The sequence below is a fragment of the Fulmarus glacialis genome, unplaced genomic scaffold (genome assembly GCF_000690835.1).
Source record: "Fulmarus glacialis isolate BGI_N327 unplaced genomic scaffold, ASM69083v1 scaffold7403, whole genome shotgun sequence".
Lineage (NCBI taxonomy): Eukaryota > Metazoa > Chordata > Aves > Procellariiformes > Procellariidae > Fulmarus > Fulmarus glacialis.
In genome coordinates, this window is record NW_009202204.1 from 24 (window position 1) to 23,459 (window position 23,436).

The following is a 23,436-nucleotide window of genomic DNA, read 5'->3' on the forward strand; positions in this document are numbered from 1 at the left end:
CCCGGCGCGGACGGGCTGCTGCCGAGGGCGGGGCTCCTCGTCCCTCGGGCGAGCAAAATCAAACGTACGTTAGTGGAAAAACAAGGTTTCTACCCTCCTTTAGATTGTAGCCACAGACAGAATTCGCAAAATGAAGTTATACACAGTAAATGGAAAGGAAAAAAAAAGTAGAAAATAAATGCGATAAAATTTTGTTCCAGCACAAATAGACGAAAGAAGCAAATGCAACTCTGATGAGAAAATCTTTCTAATAGTGAAACCAGATCTATCTGTAAGCAAACACATGAAAAATAGGCAAGGAGAGAGAGTGTGTACAAAGGCTGGTAGAAGAGGGGAGCTGGTCATGGACCAGCAGCGCAGACCTGGCACTAGCCTCACGTACTTACCCCACACCAGTGACATGTTGGGACTCTGGTCACCCCAATTTTACCTTTAAACAAGGAATACTTGGCCTGACTCGAGGCAGGCATGCTGGTGGCTGCAATAATCTCTTTCTAGATGGTTTAAATTGCTTTTGTTGAGTTTCCTCTAAGGTGAGGCAGGACAACAGAATAATCAGCTGTGTTTCTCAGGGGGCAAGACAGCTGTAATGCAAGGTGAAAAGAGTGAGGAACATGTTTGTCACAAACACTGCACAATTTGATGAAGAGAGCATGCTACCATAGAGCAAACCAATAGGAAAAGGGTCTTCAGGCTATTTCCTTCTTTGGTAAGTCCATGTTCTGTCAGTTTTTACTCACTTGAGTTGATGGAACAAAAGAAAAGACACACTACATGTATTGTGAAGATAATTGCGGTTTCTAAAGTCATTTTTATTGTGACAACACCACTCTGCTGCTGTCTTAAAAGGTAAAAAGGATAAGCAGCAAACCACTACCTTTATAAATAACACTCTTTGCTCAAAGACAGCATGCTAAAAGAGCACGCTGTGGACTGAACATTGACTATCATTTGGACTGAACATTGAGTATCATTTGTCAGTAAGGCTTCCAGAATGTACAGGTATCACAGTACCAGAATGACCATAATAAAAAGAAAGGAAAGGAATTTTCCGTAGCTATGTACAAGTAAATTGTGCAGATACATGCAACAAAAGATATTTTTCTTTATTCTTGTAATTGAGAGCTCACTGTATTTCCTTTTTTGTACAAAAGTAGATGCAACTGTAACATAAAAAGCTGAAGAGCTACACAGAACATAGTATGATTGTATCTCCTGTAGCAGCTTCTTTCCTAATCCTCTTCCAAATCCCTCACATACAAAGATAAATTCTTGCAATCCTGACATCAGGATTATTCTTGAAGTAAAACGTAAGCTGTAATCTTTCTGAAGCTGCCTGCTGCTCAGAATTAGGGCTGAGTGTCTGAGCATATCCATATTGCAGGGACCCACTGGGGCTCGTCTTGTGCATAATGGACTGCAGACAGCAGCTGCGCAGATGCTTCTTGCAAGTTGTCATTCACAATCACTTGATCAAAGAACTGACCAAACTGAGCTTCCATTTTCTTAGCTGAATCTTCCATCTCCTGTAAATCTTCTTCCTGCGAGACACAGAGTACGTCTATAAAGCTTTAGTGTTGTAAAGAGAAACATACCCGCATGGCATCTGCAGAACACCTTGGGCCACGTAAACAAGTGGCCAGTGTACTTTATTTCATTTCCAGTTATTTCATTTACAGTTTGCTGCAGTAAAGCACACGTGCTACAGTCAGTTCCAACTCTCTGAAATGGAGCCGACTGCTGTATCTTTCCCAAGGAAATAACTTGTGTCTCGGTATGCTCCATTTGCCCCAAAAAGGTTATTCTACTGACAAGTGCTGGCAGAGGATGTTAGGGACTGGAAGGCAAATCCACTAACACTTGTCTTCTCATTCCACGTTTTAGTTTATTTCACCAGTGTTCATGTTTCTTTCTGCCATAGCAATCATGATTCATTTCCATAGACAGTATGGACTGAGGTTTCCAAAATTTTAAGATGCTAAACTTGATTATGATTTGCATGGAAACAATTGTGACAATGCACTAGACACACTAAATACAAGATAGGCATTTCCTACAAGCAGGATTTGTGTTTTATCTCTAGAACTTAATATAAAATTGATATTGATACTGTCATTAAGCATACATGAAATAACAATATATTCTTATAACTACATGAAAAATATTTGATTAAATTGCTGAATGAACCACATTCCAGAAGTTTCAGTGCAAACAATAAATGTATGTGTTGACTCAAATCTTGTCAATAAAACCAAAAATATACAAAATAGCTTCTCCTTTAAAGACATTTTGAAGGAAAATGCTTCAATCTCCCAGGTACAAATTACATCCCTTCTGCTTCAAAGCAAATCTGGAGGGGGGGGGGAAAAAAAGGGGGATCCAACAAACCAAACAGAAAAAGACAAGAATAATTTAGATTTGATCCTAAAGACACAATAATCTTTTGAAGAGTTAACATCGTGACATAGTAGAATGCATTATATTTAAACACAGAATCCCAGAATAATAAGCTGAGTCTCTTCAATTCCCAAATCTCACCTTGAATTTCATGTTCACATAATAATCCGTAATGATCCTGGCATTTTTACGAGTCTGCCTCATGCAGCTTATGCTGGATGGCTTGATGAATATAATGTAGGGCTTTAACTCATGAGTCCGGGCTACTTGTATGCCCTGCAAATCAAGAGTAGAAAGAAGCTGAAGTATTTCAAGTGTATTCATCCCAGTTTTACTCCCATAAAAAGCCAATTGTTTACAATGTGCTGTTATCTCCAGACCTAGCAGTAATCTTTTTCAGAAACACCTACTTTAAAATGATCTCACTAATAATCCCTGGACCAGACATTGTTAAGCAACTGTAGCATACCAATCATTTAATTCCGCTTGGTAACCTGATTGGAGATGCTTTCAATTTCAGTAAGTGACTGGACGTTTGCATTAACAGATCTTTACAATCAACAACATTAAAGATGAATCTGAAATCTGTTTTTTTAACTGTTGGGGAGCTACCTTTGGAAAAAGTACACCTTTATTGCTCCATACTGGAAGAAAGCATCCTGTTTTCAGAAATCTTTGTGCTGTGTAACATTCCCTGACGCTAATAAGCATTTTTAAACTGCTGCAAAGCAGTGGTGAGAACTAGAAAAAAGAAGGCACAGCATATAAAGTTGGCCAAGCCACCAAATTTAAAATACAAGTATGCAACTTGGCAGTAATTCTCCTACCTCACAGCAGTTACTGAAGAACAGCTATGTGCTATTACTTCATCCCCTTCCCAAAACTTGTCCTTTAAACTCACACCCTGAAAAACTGATAGTGGCACATCTGTTCAAGTAGCAAGATTACATTTTTTTCCCTCTTCTCCCTCTTGTTTAGGAGAAGTGTAGCAGAAGAAACCCAAGGACATTTTTAGATGTGGAATGAAGACTAAAGTGTGGCCTAATCTGCCCCTTATAGCAGTTTGGATTTTGAGTAGTATGCCACAGGTCATGTAACTTAACTTTTATTTTAAGCAGCACAAACCACTGCTAACCTAGGGCTCTGACTACACTAGCTCTGCATAATTAGAGGGAAGTCTCTAAAAGTTATGAGTTATGGTGTCTCTCTTTACATTCAGTTCGAAGAGTTGCTGAAACCCAGTAGTCTGAACAGCTCCTAAGTACTAAATATGCAAGTAATTCAGAGTAGTTTAGTAGGATTTTGCTGGACACAGCTTTAAGTCTCTTAGATATTTACAAACTCAGGCCTTTATTAGCCTTATCTTCATCAGCAAATTCAATGCAAAGATAGAAGGAAAAAAAGTGAATAGTGTCTAAGTGAAAAGATTAGCATGCTAAGTAGTTCTCAAAGTGTTAGAGGTAATAAAAGTAAGAAAAAATACTGAAGAATGCAAAGATTGCATTCGAAGTGTTTTTGCAGTGCCCAGCATAGAAACATCTGGTAATCATCCTCATATTTGAATCATCTCTTGCCATTATGCTAGGGCATATGTGGAAGCTGTGCAAGCTGCCCTTTCTCATACAGTAAACATTTGCAAACTGTGGTGATGAGTGGTGGTCTACACGGCAAGCACTCGCTGGAGGTTCTTGTAGACCTGTTTGGTCATGTGCGCCAGTACATGTACTCCCAGCTGTTAAGTTACTTCTGAAGAGAAATAAATGCATGATACAATTCCCTGCTTTTGCTTGGTTACTTTAATAGTTGCTGCTTTTACCAAAGGGTGTTCAGAGATTACTAACGGAAGGACAGAATTCTCAACTAACAGGGCTTGGAGGAGAAGGAAATCCCATGCAACAGTCTCCACATGAAAGAATAATCCTTGCTATAAGCAAGTATGAAAACTGATTTTTGTACCATTCCACCTGATAATGCAGCTGCTGACTTGGAAACAAATGAACTATACTGATCGGTACATACTTGTCATTGTAGTATTCCCCCCTCCAAGACCCATGCAAAGAATAATCTGTTATTAATAAGCACCATCAGCTAAAGTGAAAAACAAGACAAAGCAACTAACACTGTTCCAATAGCTCAAGAATGTACAGAGAATTATTTTTCCTCCCAGGAGATACGAACTGTAGAGTCCCTGCCCCTTTACAGCTCACCTGTGGTTCTAAATCGATTACACAGATCTTGCCTTCATCGAGGACTGTTCGCACGGCATCAATACTGGTACCATACAGGTACCCTTTGTATTCCCCATATTCCAGCATTCTGCAATAGCAGTGAGGAAGAGGGAAAATGAAAGAGCACTTGAGTCTCAAAAGGTTCCGTTTAAGGGTGAAATCTTCAAATGTAATCCAGTGATCAAGACTGAATGATCATAAAACATAGTGAACACTGATGAACAACCTCCACCTTTGCTCTTCCTTGCTACACTGGGCACAAAATCAGAACCATTACAGTTCGACATCTCCAAAGCATGCATTTTTTACTCATCTTGTTTTTACAAATTATGTGTTTAGAGGTTGTGATTCTAATGATAAAATGCTTGTCATTTATATAGTACTAATAACTTCGTAAGTCAGAAGATCTCAAAGCACTTGGCACAGCTCAAGGAGTGTAGCTTCTGGTGCTGAGCTGATCTGTCTTAGCAGAGGGATTATTGATGCATAGAAAGGAGCAGACACTTTTGAAAGTTTGGCCCTTACAGCTCAGGTGCTGGAGATGTCATCACTGCAGAGGTTTTGCAAGAGAGATGTAGATCAGGAACAGGTCTGACTCACTGCTCAATTTTACAAAGCAGTCCAGTTTCCAGAAGGGTTAAACTCATAACTTACAAGCACATCAAATGAGCTCAGGCCTGGACATCCCACTTCCTTTAGAAGGATTCTGAGATTAATTGTAGAGGTGCTTATTTGCAACTGCACAGTTTTTGAAGCAATGGGCTCAAGTAGTTTGGCCAAAATTTACACCAAACATGCATAGTAAGTGTGAGTGGAGGACCCCAGACTTGGGACCTAACTACAAAACTGTATTTTCTTGGATCATGTTACATTTTAAGTAACAAAAACGTAGTATGTCTCTCCTAGTTACCTGTGGCTGTACACCATGTTTTCAAAAGTTTCCTTTGATACGTAGTGATATTCACGGCCATTCATTTCATAACTCTTCTGAACCCGGGTGGTGTCTGAAAGGAGATACACACACACACACACAAAAATCAACTGCAAGTAAATTCCTGTAATTTTATAAATGAAAAGGAGACAACTTTCATGAAGGACTATAAATCAGTATTTTCATAAGTAATAAAATTAGTTGTTTCCATTTGTTAATCCAGAGCAAAAGCCTTGTCTACTGTACTGGTTGCCCAGTGGCAAGTCCTTGAAAATTAGCAAAGCACATCTGTGTTTCTTGGAATGGAAGGAGAGTGGTTTAATCCAAATATCTGTGACTCAAACCAATCAGGAACTGCTTCAGAACTGGTTGCACAACTGTTTTTACTCCTCTGAGGTAAAATTTATTAAAGTTCATTCGGAAACATCCCACAAGCCTTCCCACACTTTCACCTTCCACATATCTGGGATCTTACGCACAAAAGAATTCCTGAATTTTCAACCAGCTTCAGATTCATATACTTCCTGTTTGGTTATCCAAATCACAAGAACCAAATAAGCACAGGTAGAAACAATTTCAATTATTACGTCAGAAATTAAGCTGTGTAAGTCTCATCTGAGACTAGAAGGCTAATAAGGAAAGCTGCAAAGCCTATTATGCACCAATTTCTGTTGCCTTCATTCTCGTATCTGATCACTTAAACATCATGAACTTACAATATCCCTAAGAAACATCGTTATTTTTAAATCTAGGAAAAGCAAACATCAAGATTAAGCAAAATCATGCAGGCAATCTACTGCTACATAAAGCTTTACGGGTTTCAGGAGCTGTAACTTGAAAATACCTTTGGCTGATTTGTCAAAATAAGGAGAAAGATAGTATTTTAAATGAACCCTTATAAAAGTAAATGCCTCTGGCTTGCAGTAGAGCTGAAAAAACAGCCATACAGCAACGAGTGTGTGAATACACAAAGGCAAGAGGGAGGTACCTGACACTTCCTAATCACGTTTGAAGGGGGTAGTGGGGGAAAGAGGAAGAACATTACATACGAGGTATGGCACTTTGAAACTCTCGTGGGTTACTTGCGATAAGCCTTCGCCTTAGCTCATTCACACCAACTCCTGCAGGACCTGAAAAGTTGGAAAAGCAACTAATATTACTGACAGAGGCACTTTTTGCATGCGCACCCCTAATTTTCTAACACACTGCACACACACAAATGAAATGTAAATAAGTTCCCAAAAAATGTACCAGAAGCGACCGAAGCATCTCGATTGATTCAGGGTACAAATCACCTCCCAGCAATATAGTCATACCCAGGAGGCAACTCAGCAATACCATTTTAAAAGAAAAAGTTATTATCAAATACTTCCAGACTTCGCAAGGACAATGGATTTGCCTTTACCCAGTTTGCTTTATCAGGATCATGGAACACTGCAGAACAGCTTCCTTTCAGTCACTATCATTAAAAACTACTTGAGAGCCTGCAGCCCACTTATACAGTATTTCCTATAGCAAGCATTACTAAAGGCATCATTTTGGCTTTCCACTGAGATTTTTCTAATCTGGAGTTTAATTTTAAACATTCTTCTTACCGTTGCCATCATATCCATGCATTTAACACTGGCTGTAGAAATGCCTCCATGTAAAGATGCTTTCTAGTAAGTGACAAATGTTTTCTCATCACTTTCTGTACCAGTCCCAACTGAATATAAAACTGAACCATTTCCCTAATAAAATCCATTATCAACCAGCATTCATAACTGTACGGCTTCTTCCGAGGACTTTTTTTTTTTTTTTTTAAACATTCACTATCTCAAGCAAAGAAGATGATACATTCATTACACTTTAAAACCAACAATGGAGTCAAATTACAGACAATCACTCTTGAAATGTTGCTTTGAGAGCTACCTGCACAGTCTGCAACCGCCACAATCGGCAGCAGGAAACATTAGTGGATCAGCCCAAGACTGTTTCCTCTCCTCTGTTACAAGTTGTGAAATTTGCATGAGAAAGTAATTAACCTCTTACCCACTAGTATAATTAGTCTGTTCCGGTCTGCTGGGTGCCGCTGGTACCTAACCACCTCTTCATATGGAGCTGCAAGAGTGCTGTAACAGCTGCTGGGGCACCGAGCATAACATGACTGCTGGCTGGTCCGGGATTTCCTGCGACACAGGCGCATACTTCTACGGAACCCAGCTGTAAGGGGCAAAGACATCAGTACTGGAAAATACACCCAAGATGCAGGCAACTAGTCCTTTAGTCTAGAGTGTCTCTTTCTAAGCCATACAACATACTGGTTTTTTGAGCTTTTTGTAGGGTTAAAGTTAGTGAATTTCATTGCTGCACTTAGTATGTCAGCTTGGTAGAACCTCTGAGCATTAAAAGACAGCTAAAGAAGAGGTCAAATCTCACTGAAAGTCACCTGAAAATTAGCCCAGATTAAAGACCCCCCAAAAGATCCCCAAAACAAGCTGAAGGAGAAGCTTCTGGCCACATAAAGCATCACTAGGGAACAGGTCAACTGTTTTTTGATAGTGTAGCTGGTTCACTCTCCTAAAGCAAATCTGGAACATTTGCTCCAGCCTCCAGAATTAATCCAAATATTTTAAAGGTCACTATGGTTTAGTAACAGAGATAGGTTTGTTGTTCCACCTTACCATCCAACTCTGAAAACCTCACTTTTAAGTCTACGTTTCTAATGAAAGCCATCATGATTATTCTCAATGGATGACAGACAACAGAACAACATTACGCTCTAGCAAAATTAATAGTGAAGTAAGGGAAATCTTAACAGCCAGTGAAGTTAAAATAGTGGTGGCCAGGTCTCAGTAGAAACCTAACAGGAAGGGAGTTTTAAATGGAGAGAACAAGTATTAGTAGGAGGAAAGCAACTTCTTGAAGTTTGGAAAACAGAGCAAGTAGAATTCAATTCAGTAAGTCTTTAGGTGAAATAAAGAACAAAGCATTTTATTTAACTTCAGACAAGCACTTAATCTAGATCAAGCCCCAAATATCTTACTTATCTTTAGTCATTGCGTACCAATAAAGACTCGTTGACCAAATTCACCAAATTCTTCCTCTTCTAGAATACAAAGAACAAATACTCATGAAATAAAAAAAGAACAGTGAAAGCTTAAGAGCAAGATGGCTAACAATTATTGCTGATCCCAAATAAAAAACAGTGTTTCAGTAAACATGTAGAAGTACCGTGCCTAAGCTAATTAAAAAAGCACAATACTCCATAATATGAAATATTCAAATATTTCACATGACCAGTGACCAATTCAAAGGACCAATATTTTCTGTAAGAGAAAAATTAAAAACTTAGAAAGTCTTGGTATTTTCTAAATGAGATTTGAAACTCAGCATTTCATTTGTTTCATTCCTAAGATAACTAGATGCCAGAGAATGTTTTGAAATACTTATAGTGAAAAAAACTCCACATATTTTAAGCTTTTCAGGTGAAACCTAGCTTACAAGAATTCTTTAGTTATAACATTACAATAACCAACACGTCAGTAGCTCAAAATCAGAAATAAAAAATTTGTAACTCAGTTTCTGCCCAATAGCATGCTTGGAAAATGCAACATGCATCTGCTCAGATCTTTCAGGTAGAATGAAGACCTGATTTTATTATTTCTTTTTAATCATCTTTGGATCAGTGATATTTGTGCTCCAACATCCCAGACTAATCCGCTTCCTTCAATTCTTTTTGTCCCCATTCTCATGCTGTTCCTTGTGAAGGCTTAATCATTCAGGTGAGGCTTCTAAATCTCTACATGTATTTTTTTAAAATGAAATCTCTCCTGTAAGGCTCAAAAATACAATTTCCCAATAGATCAATGCTCTAACAGTTTAGAAACTATTTTATAAAGGTGATTTGAAAAAAAATAACTACGGAAAAAAAATGGCATCAGCAGTGTTTAGATTTCTCTTCAAAAAGAGCTCCTAATTTTCCCGCAATCGTGCATGTAGTTATCCAAGCTGTGTATTCCCTTTATTTAGGCCTTGTTAAAGCAAGAATAAGATACAGAAGACATAGGCATATCTTTAAAGGTAGTAATTGTTCCAAGGCAAGAACATTATTTTCATTTGCAAAACATTAAATGTATCGTCCTTGAGCACTAGATTCTTTGACTGACAGTTATCTCATAAGCATGCAAGTATCAAAAAAAAATTAGATGTATCTCAGTTACTCTTCTTTCACATCTATACACTCTTCACTACTTGTACCATTAAAATACAGTTTTATTCCTACATTTCTATGTGTACTAACAACTTGTTTATGACTGTGAAAAAAATTACTTAGCACAAAACTGTTCATTCAGGGCAAAGTTCAGAGCACCGTTCAGCTGACATATGCCTGTATCATTTCTATCTTCAGGTCTTTTGAGCTGTCATTCAAATCTTTTTGAGCATTTCTGCTTTATCTACCCTCTGTTCTATGATATGGAGTGCAGTATGGAATCCTACAGGGAACAAGCAATTCAGCTACCGGGTATTGTAAGAGGAGTGGTAGTGCCTGGTAATGCAATAAACACAGATAAATTCTAATAGATTACTGCTTACAGGAGACAGGGAGAAAAAAGTTAGCATTACCTTCTTTAAGCTCCTCTGCACGTTCAGATAGACAGACATAAAACAATTAGTTTTGAGAAGACAGTCTATACTAAGATTTAAAAAAAAAAAAATCCAACCAGCATTGTCTAATGCATTTAGGAAATTTAGGAAACAGGTACTGCAGGCTTCAAATCTCAAATATACTTGTTCGAGCATGAATTCTCAGTTCCCAAAGAATAAGAGATTCAGCTACAGCATCTATGTCAGTATTGTACTTGCAAAATACATCACACGGCTGTTCAACTACTGGTTAAAGTAAAATGTTGGATAGCAAATATTTGCATCTTTATTCCTCTGACTGTCTGGATGCAGCAGAGAGCTGACTCAGCACTGAGTAGTCAATAGGATTTGCAAGAGTAATCCCCAAGTGCAGTTATCAGAAACATCCTAGCCTGAAAACAAAAGACTCCCCTGTAGACCTGCTGGTTCTGTCTTAAAAGCTTTGGGCATTGCTTGAGAGGTAGAAGAGAACAAACCACCTGTGATAAGAGGAGAAGGTCCGACTGGCAAGTAGGAACCTTATGGAGAAGAGCAAGTGTAAGCTGGAATGATATTTTTTCCATATGATTACCAAATATCTCAAACAAGAAGTTCAGCATAGTGGGAAAAATTATTTATTTTAGAAGGCTTAAGTTTTGCAGAACTCTGAATATGCTGTAAATAGGTAGCTGTTCCCTAAAAAAAACCAAAACGACCCCAAAACCAGTTGGGTTAAAAAAAAAGCACTGATTGATTGTATGGCTTATACATAAATCATTCATTTTATAAAAGCATTTTTGTTTCTTGTATGCCAGCCATGCACACAATCAGGAATCCAGAACAGCTCTCCCCTTTACCACATCAACTCCTACAGGCACTGGGGATTCAGGCCTCTCTTACCCTAAGGTAATCCAATTACCCGCTGACATCAGTGCAGCCCCTGCTGTCACAGCTTGCATGAGTATAACTGATTAGGATTTGATAAACATATCTGGTACTGATGCACAAGAAGAAACACTCACACTTGTGGGATAACAGCACAAAAAACTTACTGCTAAGGTACTCAGAGAGCAAGAGGCAGACTTAAGGCAACAGGATTTTACATAATGGCTTTTCAAGCCAGAATGGCTTCTAAAGCTAAAATGGCATTCTGGTTTTTGTAACCGCCTTGCTTTTAAGGCACTTGCTTGTCTCTGGATACCCTTCTTGCAGCAGAACAATAGCAAGGAATTTGGAGTTAGGTCAGAGGAACTTACCAGACTCAAATGTTTCTTCATCTTGTTTAGTAATCCAGATAGCAAAGATATTAAAATAAATTCAAAATTTAATTCTTTTCCTCCTATAGAATTTCAGAATCAGAAATCACTTTTCCAGCTCCCTATCAGTCTGCCTCAGACACACTTTCCCCACTTCCCTCTACACTGAGGTGGCAAATACAGCTCACCATGCTGAATTAACTGTCTGGTCTCTCTCCACACAGTCCTACAGGATCACATCCTTCCATGACAGCGTTCTGAATTACCTTGGGAGAAGGAAGAATGAGCTGCACTGCTTTAGAGAGCAAGTCAAGCTAACAGTCTTCACATGTACTATTTACATGTAAAAACCTATTCTTGCTCTTGCTAAAAACATATTCTCCTGAGATCAGTTTCTTGACAATGAATTGTGTGGGTTCTCCAAGACTACAATCACCTGTGGCATTAAATCTACAATAGACAAAAACTATGGTAACATTACAGTCACAGTCCAAAACGTGAATCAAAGAGGTTGGATCTCATTCAGGCAGATATTTTTGGGGTGATCCCTCTTTTCAATGCAACTCTTCACTATAGGCACTGTACACCAGAACTGCAAAAAGCTCATTTTAATACACTAATATAGGATGAGATTTCCAAGGTATGAAAAATAGAATTTTCTACCGTTAAGTTCACTAGGAGAATGAATGCTTTTATCTGGGAAATGAAACCAGGCTTTAACTAGCTACTACCTTGAAGCAAATACAATTATCTGAAGTGAATTCAGTTACCTGTTTCCACACACTTCTCATCAATCTGCATGTCATCCTCTACAGACCAACACAAGGAAAAAAAATTCATCTGAATCAGAAAAGCACTGGGGAGGAAAAAACCTTACAGATCTTACAAGACTGAACTCAGACATCAGAAAGAAAATATTTGAAGCTCAATCAGCTTTAGACATCTTTAAAGATTTTAATACTGTTAACTCCAACTTACTGATGTTCCCTGTCTTCAGTGAGCAAAAGGCTGCTCTTAAACTAGTGCTCTGAAGGGCTTGTGGCAGAGAGGCAAACACGTCTAACTTGAATTCTCCTTTTGAAATAATAAAAGGTTTAACGTGATTGTCGCTCTGTTTATTCTGTAGATATCTATTTATTAAGTAGTACCACTCACTCCCTTCTCACCTGTAGCTTTTATAAGTGTATTTGTTTCCAATATGCTTCACTCAAGGGAAGTGTTCTGTTTGGTTGATTTTATCATTATTTTTACAAAGAAGAAAAGGAAAACAAAAGATTGATTCAGCTCCCTCTCCATCCCCAGACCACATGAATTCACGTCCCTGAAATGCGATCTTGTGGGCTTGGGCAATCTCATGGGCTCACAGTACTGCACTGTTCGTGTGTTCCGTTCTTGCGTGCCCCTCCAGATAGGCCCAGTAGGAGCTATTTTCCAGTTACAGGGCAATTGTCAGGGCATCTGTCAACCATATTCTGCCCGTACACATCCTTTAAAGAAATACTCTCTCAGAGTTGCTCAGATCAGCTGCGGAAGATGGGAGAGAAAAAGTAGTCTTGCCTTCCTTAAAGCAACCCATCCAAACTGTCAGTTCCCTACCAGATAATGCATAGCTTCAGTTTCCACTTTAAGGCAATGTAAGCTTCTACTATTTCAAGTGAAAACCAGACTTGATTTCAATTATGCTAAGCACACAAAATGCCAAGAACTTGGAGTTCTTTTGCATGTATTTACCAAACTGCCTCATTTTTGACAACTTTTTTAAAAGCCTGTAAAACCATGTGCTATATCGATTCCAGGTACAGGAATGCAATGTTGTCCAGATACGATCTCCTACCTTCTTCCACAGTGCTTACTGCCCACAGCATATCCATTGAAGCAGTTAAAATGCAATAAAATTATGGTGAAAGAGAGCTCCAGCTCTAATGAACAAAGCAATCAGTGTGAGAAGAATCCTAGGCAATGAAACACACTCAATCTCGGAGTTACCACAAGAGAAAAATTAATTTTATACTAGTATAAAGAACCACAGAGGAAAATGGGGAGAGAAAACAGGAAGAACATTCTTTGTTTGGGAATAATTGCATGTTTACAGAAAGCTGTAGTTGGTAGAGGATAATGTTTCTGGATTGTCACCACGAATAAACTCACGGGCAGCATAGCTTATCTTACACCTCAAGGAAAAAAGTTCTATCTTTCCTTCAACAGTTTTGATGACAAAGAAACATTCTGAACATATTGCGTGGCATCTGCCAGTGCAGAACTGTTATTTATGTCCCTGGAAAGCTAGGCTAGTACAATTGTCAGCTCCGACTTATTTACACCCAGTTCTCCTGGAGAGCTTCTAGATCTTACAGACTTCGGGAGGAGTTGAATTCACAGCTTGTCTCACAGTTAGATCCCAAGTACACTGAAGACAACAGCCTCCACCATCAGTACTCCAGGTACAACTACTGTTGAGTATTTATTTTCCTGGGGATAGTTAACACACTTCTGAAGTTACAATATGGCTCCAGAAACAATGTCTTTGGATTAAACTGAATTGTGTGACCTTCTATTGCAGTATCCCTGGAAACAGAGACAAGACTTTTCTTTCCTACTCTACATGCAAATAGCTTTTCACTCACACATTGATGATTTGAGACAGAGATGGGGCTGGAAAGGCTGAGACCACCAGAATTCTCGCTGCTTCCTATATAGAAATAAATTTATCACAGTTAAAGAAACAAAACACAAGCACATTATGCTCCAGTCAGATTCACTGCTTACACATAAGATCAACCAGTACTGAGCTGACAGAAGACACCAAGAATGGAAACATTACCAATGTTTTAGCCCACTGCAAAGTCCTGAAAGAAAGCCAATATGCTATCAGAACTATTTAAAGGCAATTTCCAAATCAGCAGCCCAGAAGTATTTAGAGTATTTTCAGTCTATATATAAGGACAGGAAGATACGCCATACTGTGGTACAGACTCCTGGAAGTAGGAGAGTGCTACTGCTATGGGTAGTAGTGCTACTGCCTCTGTTACTACACAGAGCCTCTTGCTTGCAGCCTCAATCACAACCTAGTTTGATTTCAACTTTCATTATACAGACCACAGTTACGTTTACATGTAGTGCAAATCAAAGCTTATCAACAATTGCCTTATGTTTTCCTAAGGGTAACACAGACAGGACATGTGGTTAGAGGATCAAACTGAAAAGTGTGCAGTTCAACTACTCTGGTTCTGAAAGCATGTAGCATAAAAATAACGGGCTATTTATGCAGAAAATAATAGGCAAGGGATCCTTGATCTTCCTTGAGCATGTTTTTTTGTTTTGGGTTTTTTTTCTTCCTCTCTTTTAATCTGGTCTACTCAATTTTGACCAAAGCTGAAGAGGTCACTCATGCCTCACAGGACATCTTTAAATAAATACTGTTTCTTGATACAGTTATGCCCTCATACTATACATTTAGTATCCCACTCTTCTCCCCCGCCTTTTTTTTTTTTTTTAAAATCATAGACCATGGTCCTAAACAGTCAGGGCCCTTAATTTCCACCCATCTTTCAGCTGCTACACTCCACTAGATGTCTTAGCAACTAGCACAGAGACTAGGCAACTGCTGCAAACTTCTTGGACGTCAGTTTAAGATGATATAGGTGCTTTCAAAAGCTTGTTCTTACATAAGTACTCTTAAGGGAAGGAGAGCAAGAAGTCAAAAAACAGAAAGAGGAAAGATGTTTGTCAGATGTCACTCTGAATCATACTGCTATATAACTTGAGAAAATTTTAAATAGCAAAGTCTGAATAACTGGCTAATTCTTGAACTGGAAATCAGAAAAATTAAGACTTCTTTACCTTTTAAGAAGATGATTTGAGGGTATAAGTCCAGCACAGGCACTGAGATCTGAAACTTTCCTGGCCTGCCACCAGAGAGCATCATTCTGGTCCACAATCTGGAGTATTTCACCCTTCTTAAATGGCAAACCTGCATCAGCGCATGGTATGGCCGGATCTTGCAAGGGCCAGTAATCTGCCATTGCTCGCACGTAGAGCTGTTAAAGAAAATATACAAGAGTAAGCGGAAGCCATGTTTAAAAGAGATACAACATGAGCTTTATAATCACAGGGCCAGATATCGCTGCTACTTAAGTCAATTCATGATGAAGTTTTAAGAACAAGATCAAGCCCCAAACCTTATCTGTTCATTAAGGGAGAAAATAAAAAATTCATCTCATACATTGTGAAAAGAATTGACCTTCAACCTGTAGATCACTCTGAAAATGTCTTCATTACCTTTAACACAACTATATTTCAGCTTACTATGTTTACTGCTTCAGCAACAGCATACTGATGTCACCTGAGAGGTAGCCGTAAAAGCAAGTAACGCTTTAAAGGATTGCAGTAAGGTTCTAAGCAACGCCATTTCTTTGTATGACACCATTAGACATTATTGGGGTAACTGTTTGCAGTAACAATCTGGAAAAAAGAATGTCTTACTGTTGTTTGGTTGCTGACAGGCCGATCAGAAACTGGAATTAATTTGAACATAATTGTCCCCTGAGACAGGGCCTAAATGATTAAAAGAGGATTAAAATATAACTGGTATTCAACACAAATAACCAAACATCGGCAGCACAAACTTAACACAGCATGGCTTTGAGGTTACTTAATGTCTATATTACAAATAGAATTTAGGCAGACAGAGTCAATATGACAATACTGTATTTTTTTCAAAAAGAAACTCAAGAATGAAACTTCAAAGTCTTGCTAAATACTTTTAATTCAACGAAATCTATGTTTCATTACAAAGATACACAATTTCAACATTAATTGATACTAAACCTTTCTACTGAAATCTAATTTTAATTAGCGGCAGGGTCTGGTTAGACAAGTGATGTAACAGGGGGAGGAAAAAATGTAAATATTTAAGAATTAAGCATTCCAACAGAGTTTGTATTTCTTATACCTAGAAATAGTACAACCAGGGAAATAACACATAGAAAGACTTGATACTGATTACATACAGCAATACCTTACTGACTGGCACTAACAATTCGCAGTGAAGAACTCTGAAAGATTGTGGGCAAAATGATGAGTTAGTAACAGGGTCAGCTCAACAGATTTCTTCATGAGAATTCTGACAACAGTAATTACCACTGCCCTTTTTTGCAAAGCGAGGTATGTAGCTTACAAGCTCATTCACTCTGCTCTAGTGCATTTTGTAACATGGACTCTTATTAGAACAGCGTCTTTCCACTACTTCCTTGTGGAATATTAACTGAGTTGAACTTCCAGAAACATTATGAATCAGTAAAGTCTGAATAAAGTAATATTTTTTACCAAAAGCTGCAGGTGGAATAGCCACAGTTAAGTTAATTTCTGTCCAGAACAGGGGTTAGATTTAATTCTGGTTTCATACATTCTGATTTCATGAGCAGTTGTGAACTTCATCCACAGTAAGGAAATAACCTGAATTTTCTGTTAAAAATTCCAGACTTTCTCCTCTAAGAGAGTGTGTGTGTGTGTGTGTGTGTGTGTAAAAGTGTAACCATACAGTTACTCTTAAGGTACAAAGTAGAAAAAAGACTCAATACCAGAATATTAATAACTTGCTCAGGCTCAAGTCCCTCAACAGGAACTCCATTTACTTCCACCAGTTTGTCTCCAGCATACAGCAACCCTACAGTGAAAACAAGGATGAAAGCAGCAGCAGTTTTATCACAGCATGGATTATCTTGGGTAGGCAAGGCAGGGACACACAGATATACCACAGGCGTGGAAGTCAGCATTAAAAGTTTCCATACACCAGGAATGTAGGAAGACAGTTTGGGTTTAGGCTATATTGCCCCTGGACAGGACTGCAGACTTCCATGGGTCACAAGAAGCTTGCATGCTTATTTCCTCCCACCTCCCCCATACATACAATATGTTTACAATCTATTGATGATTTGCCTTAAAAGTAGCAGAAACATTCTAATATAGCTCCATTTCCCAAAGTAATTTCTGAAACTATTCTAGCTAAACCCATTATATTAATAGACCATGAGACTTGGAATCAGACCCTTAAAAATTGCAGGCGCAGTGGAAGGCCTTGGGACTCCTCTCTGTCCTTTACAAAGTTGTCACAATATTGTTTACTTTTACATTTTCCTTCAGCTCAATTAAACATTAATCAAACTAGGAACTTAATCAGCTATTGTCTATAGTTTGGGTTTTCTTCTCTATACAAAGGCCAGAAAATGCTAAAAGGAACTATTTTGTAAGGATTACAGTTCAATTTTACTTCATGTTACATTTTGCAAGGAATATGGAACACATTCAATTCTAGGATGACAAAACAAACATAGCACATTCATATGAAAATTAATGAAACCAGAATCAAAGTCACTGCAACGTATCACTATTTACAGTGCTGTCCAATGTATACATCTTCTTGCTGTATATGAAAGACTAATTGTAGAAGCTAAGCTATTATCTTACTTCAAATATCTTATTTCAAGCTCAAGTTTTTGTATTATTGATTTTCAAATTACACATACCACTTCTGTCTGCTAGCCCACCATGAATCACACGGGCAACCGTTATGTCACCTGTTATCTCATGGCGTTTAATGGTGGCACCCTGGCAAATAAAAAGAAAGAAAAAACACACTGATCACTGAAGAACCGCTGTAAGTTTCCTTTCACATCACAAAGCTGATCTTTGCAATGACAAAAAGGCATTGAAACATACAGCCTTTTTAACACCACATGGATCTAGCGATAATGTAACGTTATTAGTACTAAGACTTCAATGTCTTCAACTTCCATCATACTGAAATAACCTCATTGACTGACTGTAAGGAATCTTTTCTGTATCAAATATTACAGCTATCTTCTCCTAAAACAGATTAGTTAAGATATACAATGTTTTCCGCTTATAAGCGCAAATGATTTCTAAAGAACCTTTCAGAGCCTCTCCTCCCTTCCTTACTATTTTGGCCAAACAAATAGTTCTCAATCCTATTTGCATTTTCATTACAGGAGATAAAAACATCTGCCAAATGTTCAAACCCCCAGGGGACAAGGCACTGAACAACCTGCTCTAGTTGTACCCACACTGAGCAGGGCTAGATAGTCTCCTAAGGCCCTGTCCAACCTCAACAATTCTTGTGATTCTGGGAAAACTGGACAAGAATGCACAGTGACATTCCTGGAAGGAAACCAATATGCATTATCAATACTTGTGTAAGTTAAAATAATTTGACAGACATCAGAAAGCTCCCTTACCAGAGGCTGGTTGTTTTTCACTAAGCAGACAATCCTCATAGCTTCCTCATTTTCAGGTATGTTGTCTGGCAGTGGTGGAAGGGTTGGTTCAAAATCTTTCTGGGCCACAGTATCATGAGCAGATAGCAAGGCCTGTTACAAACAAAAACAAGCAAACCAACCAACCTATAAGCAAAGATCATAAAATAGAATAGCTTTAAACAATGACTGGTCAGAAAACAGAAATCAGCGAGTAAGTTCCTATGTGAACACAGATCGCTTTCACACATTGACATTTTCTTCTTTCCACTTGGAAACTCAAAGTGTGAAATAAAGTTTTAAGAACAGTTTCTCTCTCTGCTTCTTCTGGAACACTTACAAAAGATGAAACATTTCTATTTGGAACTCCAGGGTAAAGAATGCAGGTTTTGCAGTTACAAGGAAAATTTGGGTTTATATGTCTGCATCAACTGCAGAGAATTTAACTTTATAAGAAACATCTCTCTCAAACATAGCCCTTAAATAAAATGCAGCCCACTGCAGGTACTTCAGATACACAGTCCACACCTGATTTCACAACTAGGTTAGTTCATCACTAGGAAACTATGTCTCTTCTGGCTCCTTTGCCAATTGTTGTGAACAGCTGGCCATCTGTTTCCTTTCCCACTGCAGACAGCTCTATGAGCAAACTTCTTCTTTCCTTAAGCAGGACTTGCCTTTAAGTGTGGAGCTCGCAGTAGTCGTCTTAGCTCTTTGATCTCTCCAGACTGAGGGGCCTCACGCAGTAGCTCTACCACCTGACAAATGTAAGAGGGAAAGCACAGAGACTGATTCTGGTGGACAATTCATTTAGAAAGCTCTAAATTGAACTTAGAGGAATATGGTATGGTAAGAGTGTTAAACCCTCACGTTACATGACTCGGAACATATCCGTACGGTTTGCTCTAGAATTTTCTCTATTATGGTCAATATGACCACAGCCGCACAACAAGCCAGGCTTAATTTAGTTCAGGCACAGTGCCATGTGCTCTAAATCAGTTTTCTCTCTTGTGCCTCAAGCAATTTCATCACTAGTGTCAGTTTCTCCACCTAGTCATTAACTCTTCCTTTAATTATGATTAGAAAAATCCAAAAAGCTTTTCAAAATCCTCCTGTCAGACTGCTTGATTGTAGACATAACACTGAACCACAGAGTTACATGGAAAGAAAAATATATGGCCAGTGGTTAAAACAAATAATTTGTGTGTTCATTACACTGGCCAGGGCTCATGCAGTCTAGTGATCACAGCTGCATGCACTTCTCATCCCCCCTCTCAACACAGTAAGTTTGACAACCAAGTAGTTTGACAAATGTGTGAGGACAGAATCTTTCAAGTTTATGTCATGTACTCAGACCTGAGACACAAAACAAATACCAGAACACTGTCATCTGCAGCTAAGTTCACTAATTTGGTATGAGTAAGTAAAGCAATACACTATGTATACACAGTCTTACCTCACGAGTCAATGCACGTGCCTGCAGCGTGACAGGAACTGGTCTTTTTCCGAGGTAGTGTTGGAGGCATTCATAAATCTATTGCATGCCATGATAGACAAGACAATGCAATGATGGTATGATCTGTTCACGTGTATAGATACATACACAACACACAGAAGACAATATTGTATTTCTAGGAATTTCTCAGTCTAGCTAGAGCCAAAGAACTTGCAATCTCAATCCTTAATGTCTAATGCATCTGGAATTGAGTCTATAATTCATTGTCTTTCCATATTATCAGCCAGCTAGCCAGTTATGCTGTAGTTTTGAATTTTCCAATAAAAAGAGCTGATTACACAGGACAATAGCCTGAAAGCATCAATTCTGACTTGTGGCTAGCTTCCTTCCCCTAGTTGCAGGCCTGATTAACAAAACAAATTTAACTTAAAACAAAATAAATTCCTGTATTTAAAATGACCTTATGGACATTCTTATCCACTGCAAGTTTTTCGTTTTTCTTCTTTAAAATTTAAAGATTTTTAAAATCCTTGTTAGAGGAAAAGCAGAATTTGTATAGAACTTGTACAGAATTTGTCTCAGAGATACAATTCTGCTCAAGAGAGAAACACCAGCCAAAACTCTGTTCTGTAACAACAGCAAATCTTCATCTACACATCAGATCAGTGTGGGCAAAACAAAAAAAAAAAAATTATAATTTCACAAGCGTCCATGCCAAAAAGTGGGATGCATAGCCATAGAGAGATCTAAGAATAGAAAAGACAGCTGAGCAGTGATGTGTTCAGCCTACGTCTCCATCTCCCTGGCCTTAATACGGATGTGTAAAGTAGAAGAGCTTTAATGTCTAGGACATTATGAAAGAGAATACATTTTTTTTTCCCCTCTTCAAAGCAAAAGTGGTTTTGTTCACCTTGACTGCTGATGTTAGGACTGACATTAGGACTATCAGCACTTAGTGTAAATAAGCATTTATTGTCCTGATACGGCAAAGTACAGTAGCTATCCCTAGAGCTTGTTCTATAGGAAACCTTTGCCTTCACAACTGAATATTACTTTACCTTTAAAAGTGCTTGCAGCCAGCGGGATCTGAGCAGGTCATATAACATGCCAACGCCATTGACATCTCTTTTACAGAGCAAACTCAGTTCTTGTAGCACTAGAGTCAGAACATGAGATATACCTGAGTCCAAGAAACAGAAAAGTGCAAGACATTTCGTTTCAAATAGAAGACCAACCAAAGCCAAACAGTGACCCAGGCCTTTGAAAAGCACCTTTCCTCAGTTTATACTTCCAAGAAATGCACCCATTTCCTGTCTGCTTTGCTTGCTTCCTGCAATCAACTCTGTTGCATAAGAGCTTTATTTTATTATGTTATTAACCAGCAGGGTTAGGTCAATACAAGCAATTTTCAATTGACCTATGAGAAGAACACACAGGGAATCTCACACATACCAATCTGTGTTCAAGCTCACACCCCCTACTGAGAAAGGGTAACCAAAAAAATCGCCTTTTTCATTTTATAGGCTTTTCTTTTGGATGGCCCACTGTTTGGGCCAGGGACCATCTGTTTTTCTCCACTCTTAAGAAGTGCAGACATTTTGGAGAATATCACTAATGAAAATGCAAATTCCTGCCAAACACATACCATTGTCACAGACACCCACAAGGCGTCCCAGGAAGGGGGAAGAACCGTTCTTACTATTAGAAGCAGCACTTGCTCTGTTAGGAACAGTATTCTAATACAGTGGAAAACCGAAAGATCCAGTGTCTTTCTAAAATCTCAAGGAGGCAGAAACTAAGAGGTGACAAATAGATAAGATGTTACACAAAGTCAGGCCTAGATACAAACTGGATTTTTGTGAGTGCATGGAATTTAATTTTACCTCACAAATGACAACAGATAATTTCTGATATGCGACACTCTTCCCAAGAAACACAATGTTTATAACAGCACTAATACAATACCGTACCAAATGCTAGGAGTTAGATTTATTAAGCTATAAGAGTTCTTAAAGAGATCATAAGAATTGGATGCCTGACTCCCACTGAATGTCAAAGGAAAGTAAGCTCTCAACTCTTGTCTGTTTTGGTAAGCACAAGCTGTCTCTTTCCTTTTTAGTGCCAAAGTAATCATACAATACAATTGTAACTGGAGACTTCCCTTTGTATTTATTTGTTTACAACATTAAACTTGGCATGTTTCAATGAGTAATATTGAATAATACAAGAAAAACACTGAAATAAAACCAAGACACTAGGAGCTTCTAAAGTTGCACCAGCCAAAGTCAAAATAATAATTCAAAACTAAAGCTCATCCAGCAGACCCAGAATAGCTTGAGTTCTTGCTACTGCAGACAATATCATCAGCTGCTATCATCTAGTCACCACAGCTAACCTAAACATGGAAGCCCTTTACTTATTTCTCTCCTGAGCACAATGTTTATAGCCATTGACAGTTAATTGTTTCCTGTTTCAGCTTTAGACCTCGATGTTACCAACACTTATGTGAGATTTATCTTCAACTTTAGTTTCACTGAGGTATTTTCCTTATGCATGAATTTATAAAGGCACTTGCCTGCTAAGTTTCTGCAGATGGGACTTTTGCCTCAGTCATCAGGCAGAATTATTGAGTATCCAAACTGGGAAAGCCTGCAAATGTATCTCATTATCAAAAGAATCATCTGTTTCTGGAAAGCAGACATCTAAGCACTTACAAAAATGATAAACCCACTGAACCCTGATCGAGAGCCCCACAGGAAAATATCTCCCAAAACAAAGTTAACTTAAAAGGATTCTCTTATACAGGAACCTCCTAGTGTCTAATAGAACATTACCTTTGGTGGAGACACTTTGTAAGATCTTTCCCTCATTACTAGTTGCCTCTTTTTGAGATGACTTGTACTAACTATCGCCTACAATGCTATCCCTACATTAAACTGGGCTCAGATAGACCAAGATGTTCCATAAAGAAGCACAAACCTTCAAACAACAGAGAATCATTTCCTTAGGCAAAAAAACCCTCTTGCAGTTATTAGTAATTTTTGATACAGCTGCAAAGACCCTTGACTTTACAAGACAGAAACAAACGCCAGGTATTCTCTTCTGACGCTCTCTAAATAACTGCATACCACCATTAAACATCAAGAATCATTCCAATTATTAAGTAGTAATACTTCTAGACATGTTCATCTCTCTCTTGACTCAATGGAAGAAGAGTTACAGGGACCAAGGAATAAAACTTTTTGTCCGTTTTCTTTCTCATTGAAAAAGAGATGCAAAAGTTACGAGTACC

At 38.4% G+C, this 23,436-nt stretch overlaps 1 protein-coding gene across 1 annotated transcript in view; it reads right to left on the reverse strand.

Moving 5' to 3' along the window:
* Positions 1-1,082: 1,082 nt before the first annotated feature.
* MPP4 (membrane protein, palmitoylated 4 (MAGUK p55 subfamily member 4)) overlaps positions 1,083-23,436 on the reverse strand; it is a 28,774-nt gene continuing 6,420 nt past the window's right edge. The window contains exons 3-22 of the mRNA XM_009574190.1: positions 21,203-21,324; positions 20,145-20,222; positions 19,366-19,446; positions 18,671-18,802; positions 17,942-18,023; positions 16,997-17,082; positions 15,900-15,971; positions 15,258-15,454; positions 14,042-14,106; positions 13,252-13,269; positions 12,188-12,226; positions 11,418-11,438; positions 10,162-10,176; positions 8,603-8,644; positions 7,588-7,758; positions 6,606-6,686; positions 5,536-5,629; positions 4,605-4,713; positions 2,539-2,673; positions 1,083-1,541 (exon numbers count right to left, since the gene is read on the reverse strand). Of these exons, the coding sequence (XP_009572485.1) occupies positions 1,350-1,541; positions 2,539-2,673; positions 4,605-4,713; positions 5,536-5,629; positions 6,606-6,686; positions 7,588-7,758; positions 8,603-8,644; positions 10,162-10,176; positions 11,418-11,438; positions 12,188-12,226; positions 13,252-13,269; positions 14,042-14,106; positions 15,258-15,454; positions 15,900-15,971; positions 16,997-17,082; positions 17,942-18,023; positions 18,671-18,802; positions 19,366-19,446; positions 20,145-20,222; positions 21,203-21,324 (1,832 nt within the window). The 3' untranslated portion in view covers positions 1,083-1,349. The remainder of the gene's footprint in view (positions 1,542-2,538; positions 2,674-4,604; positions 4,714-5,535; positions 5,630-6,605; positions 6,687-7,587; positions 7,759-8,602; positions 8,645-10,161; positions 10,177-11,417; positions 11,439-12,187; positions 12,227-13,251; positions 13,270-14,041; positions 14,107-15,257; positions 15,455-15,899; positions 15,972-16,996; positions 17,083-17,941; positions 18,024-18,670; positions 18,803-19,365; positions 19,447-20,144; positions 20,223-21,202; positions 21,325-23,436) is intronic.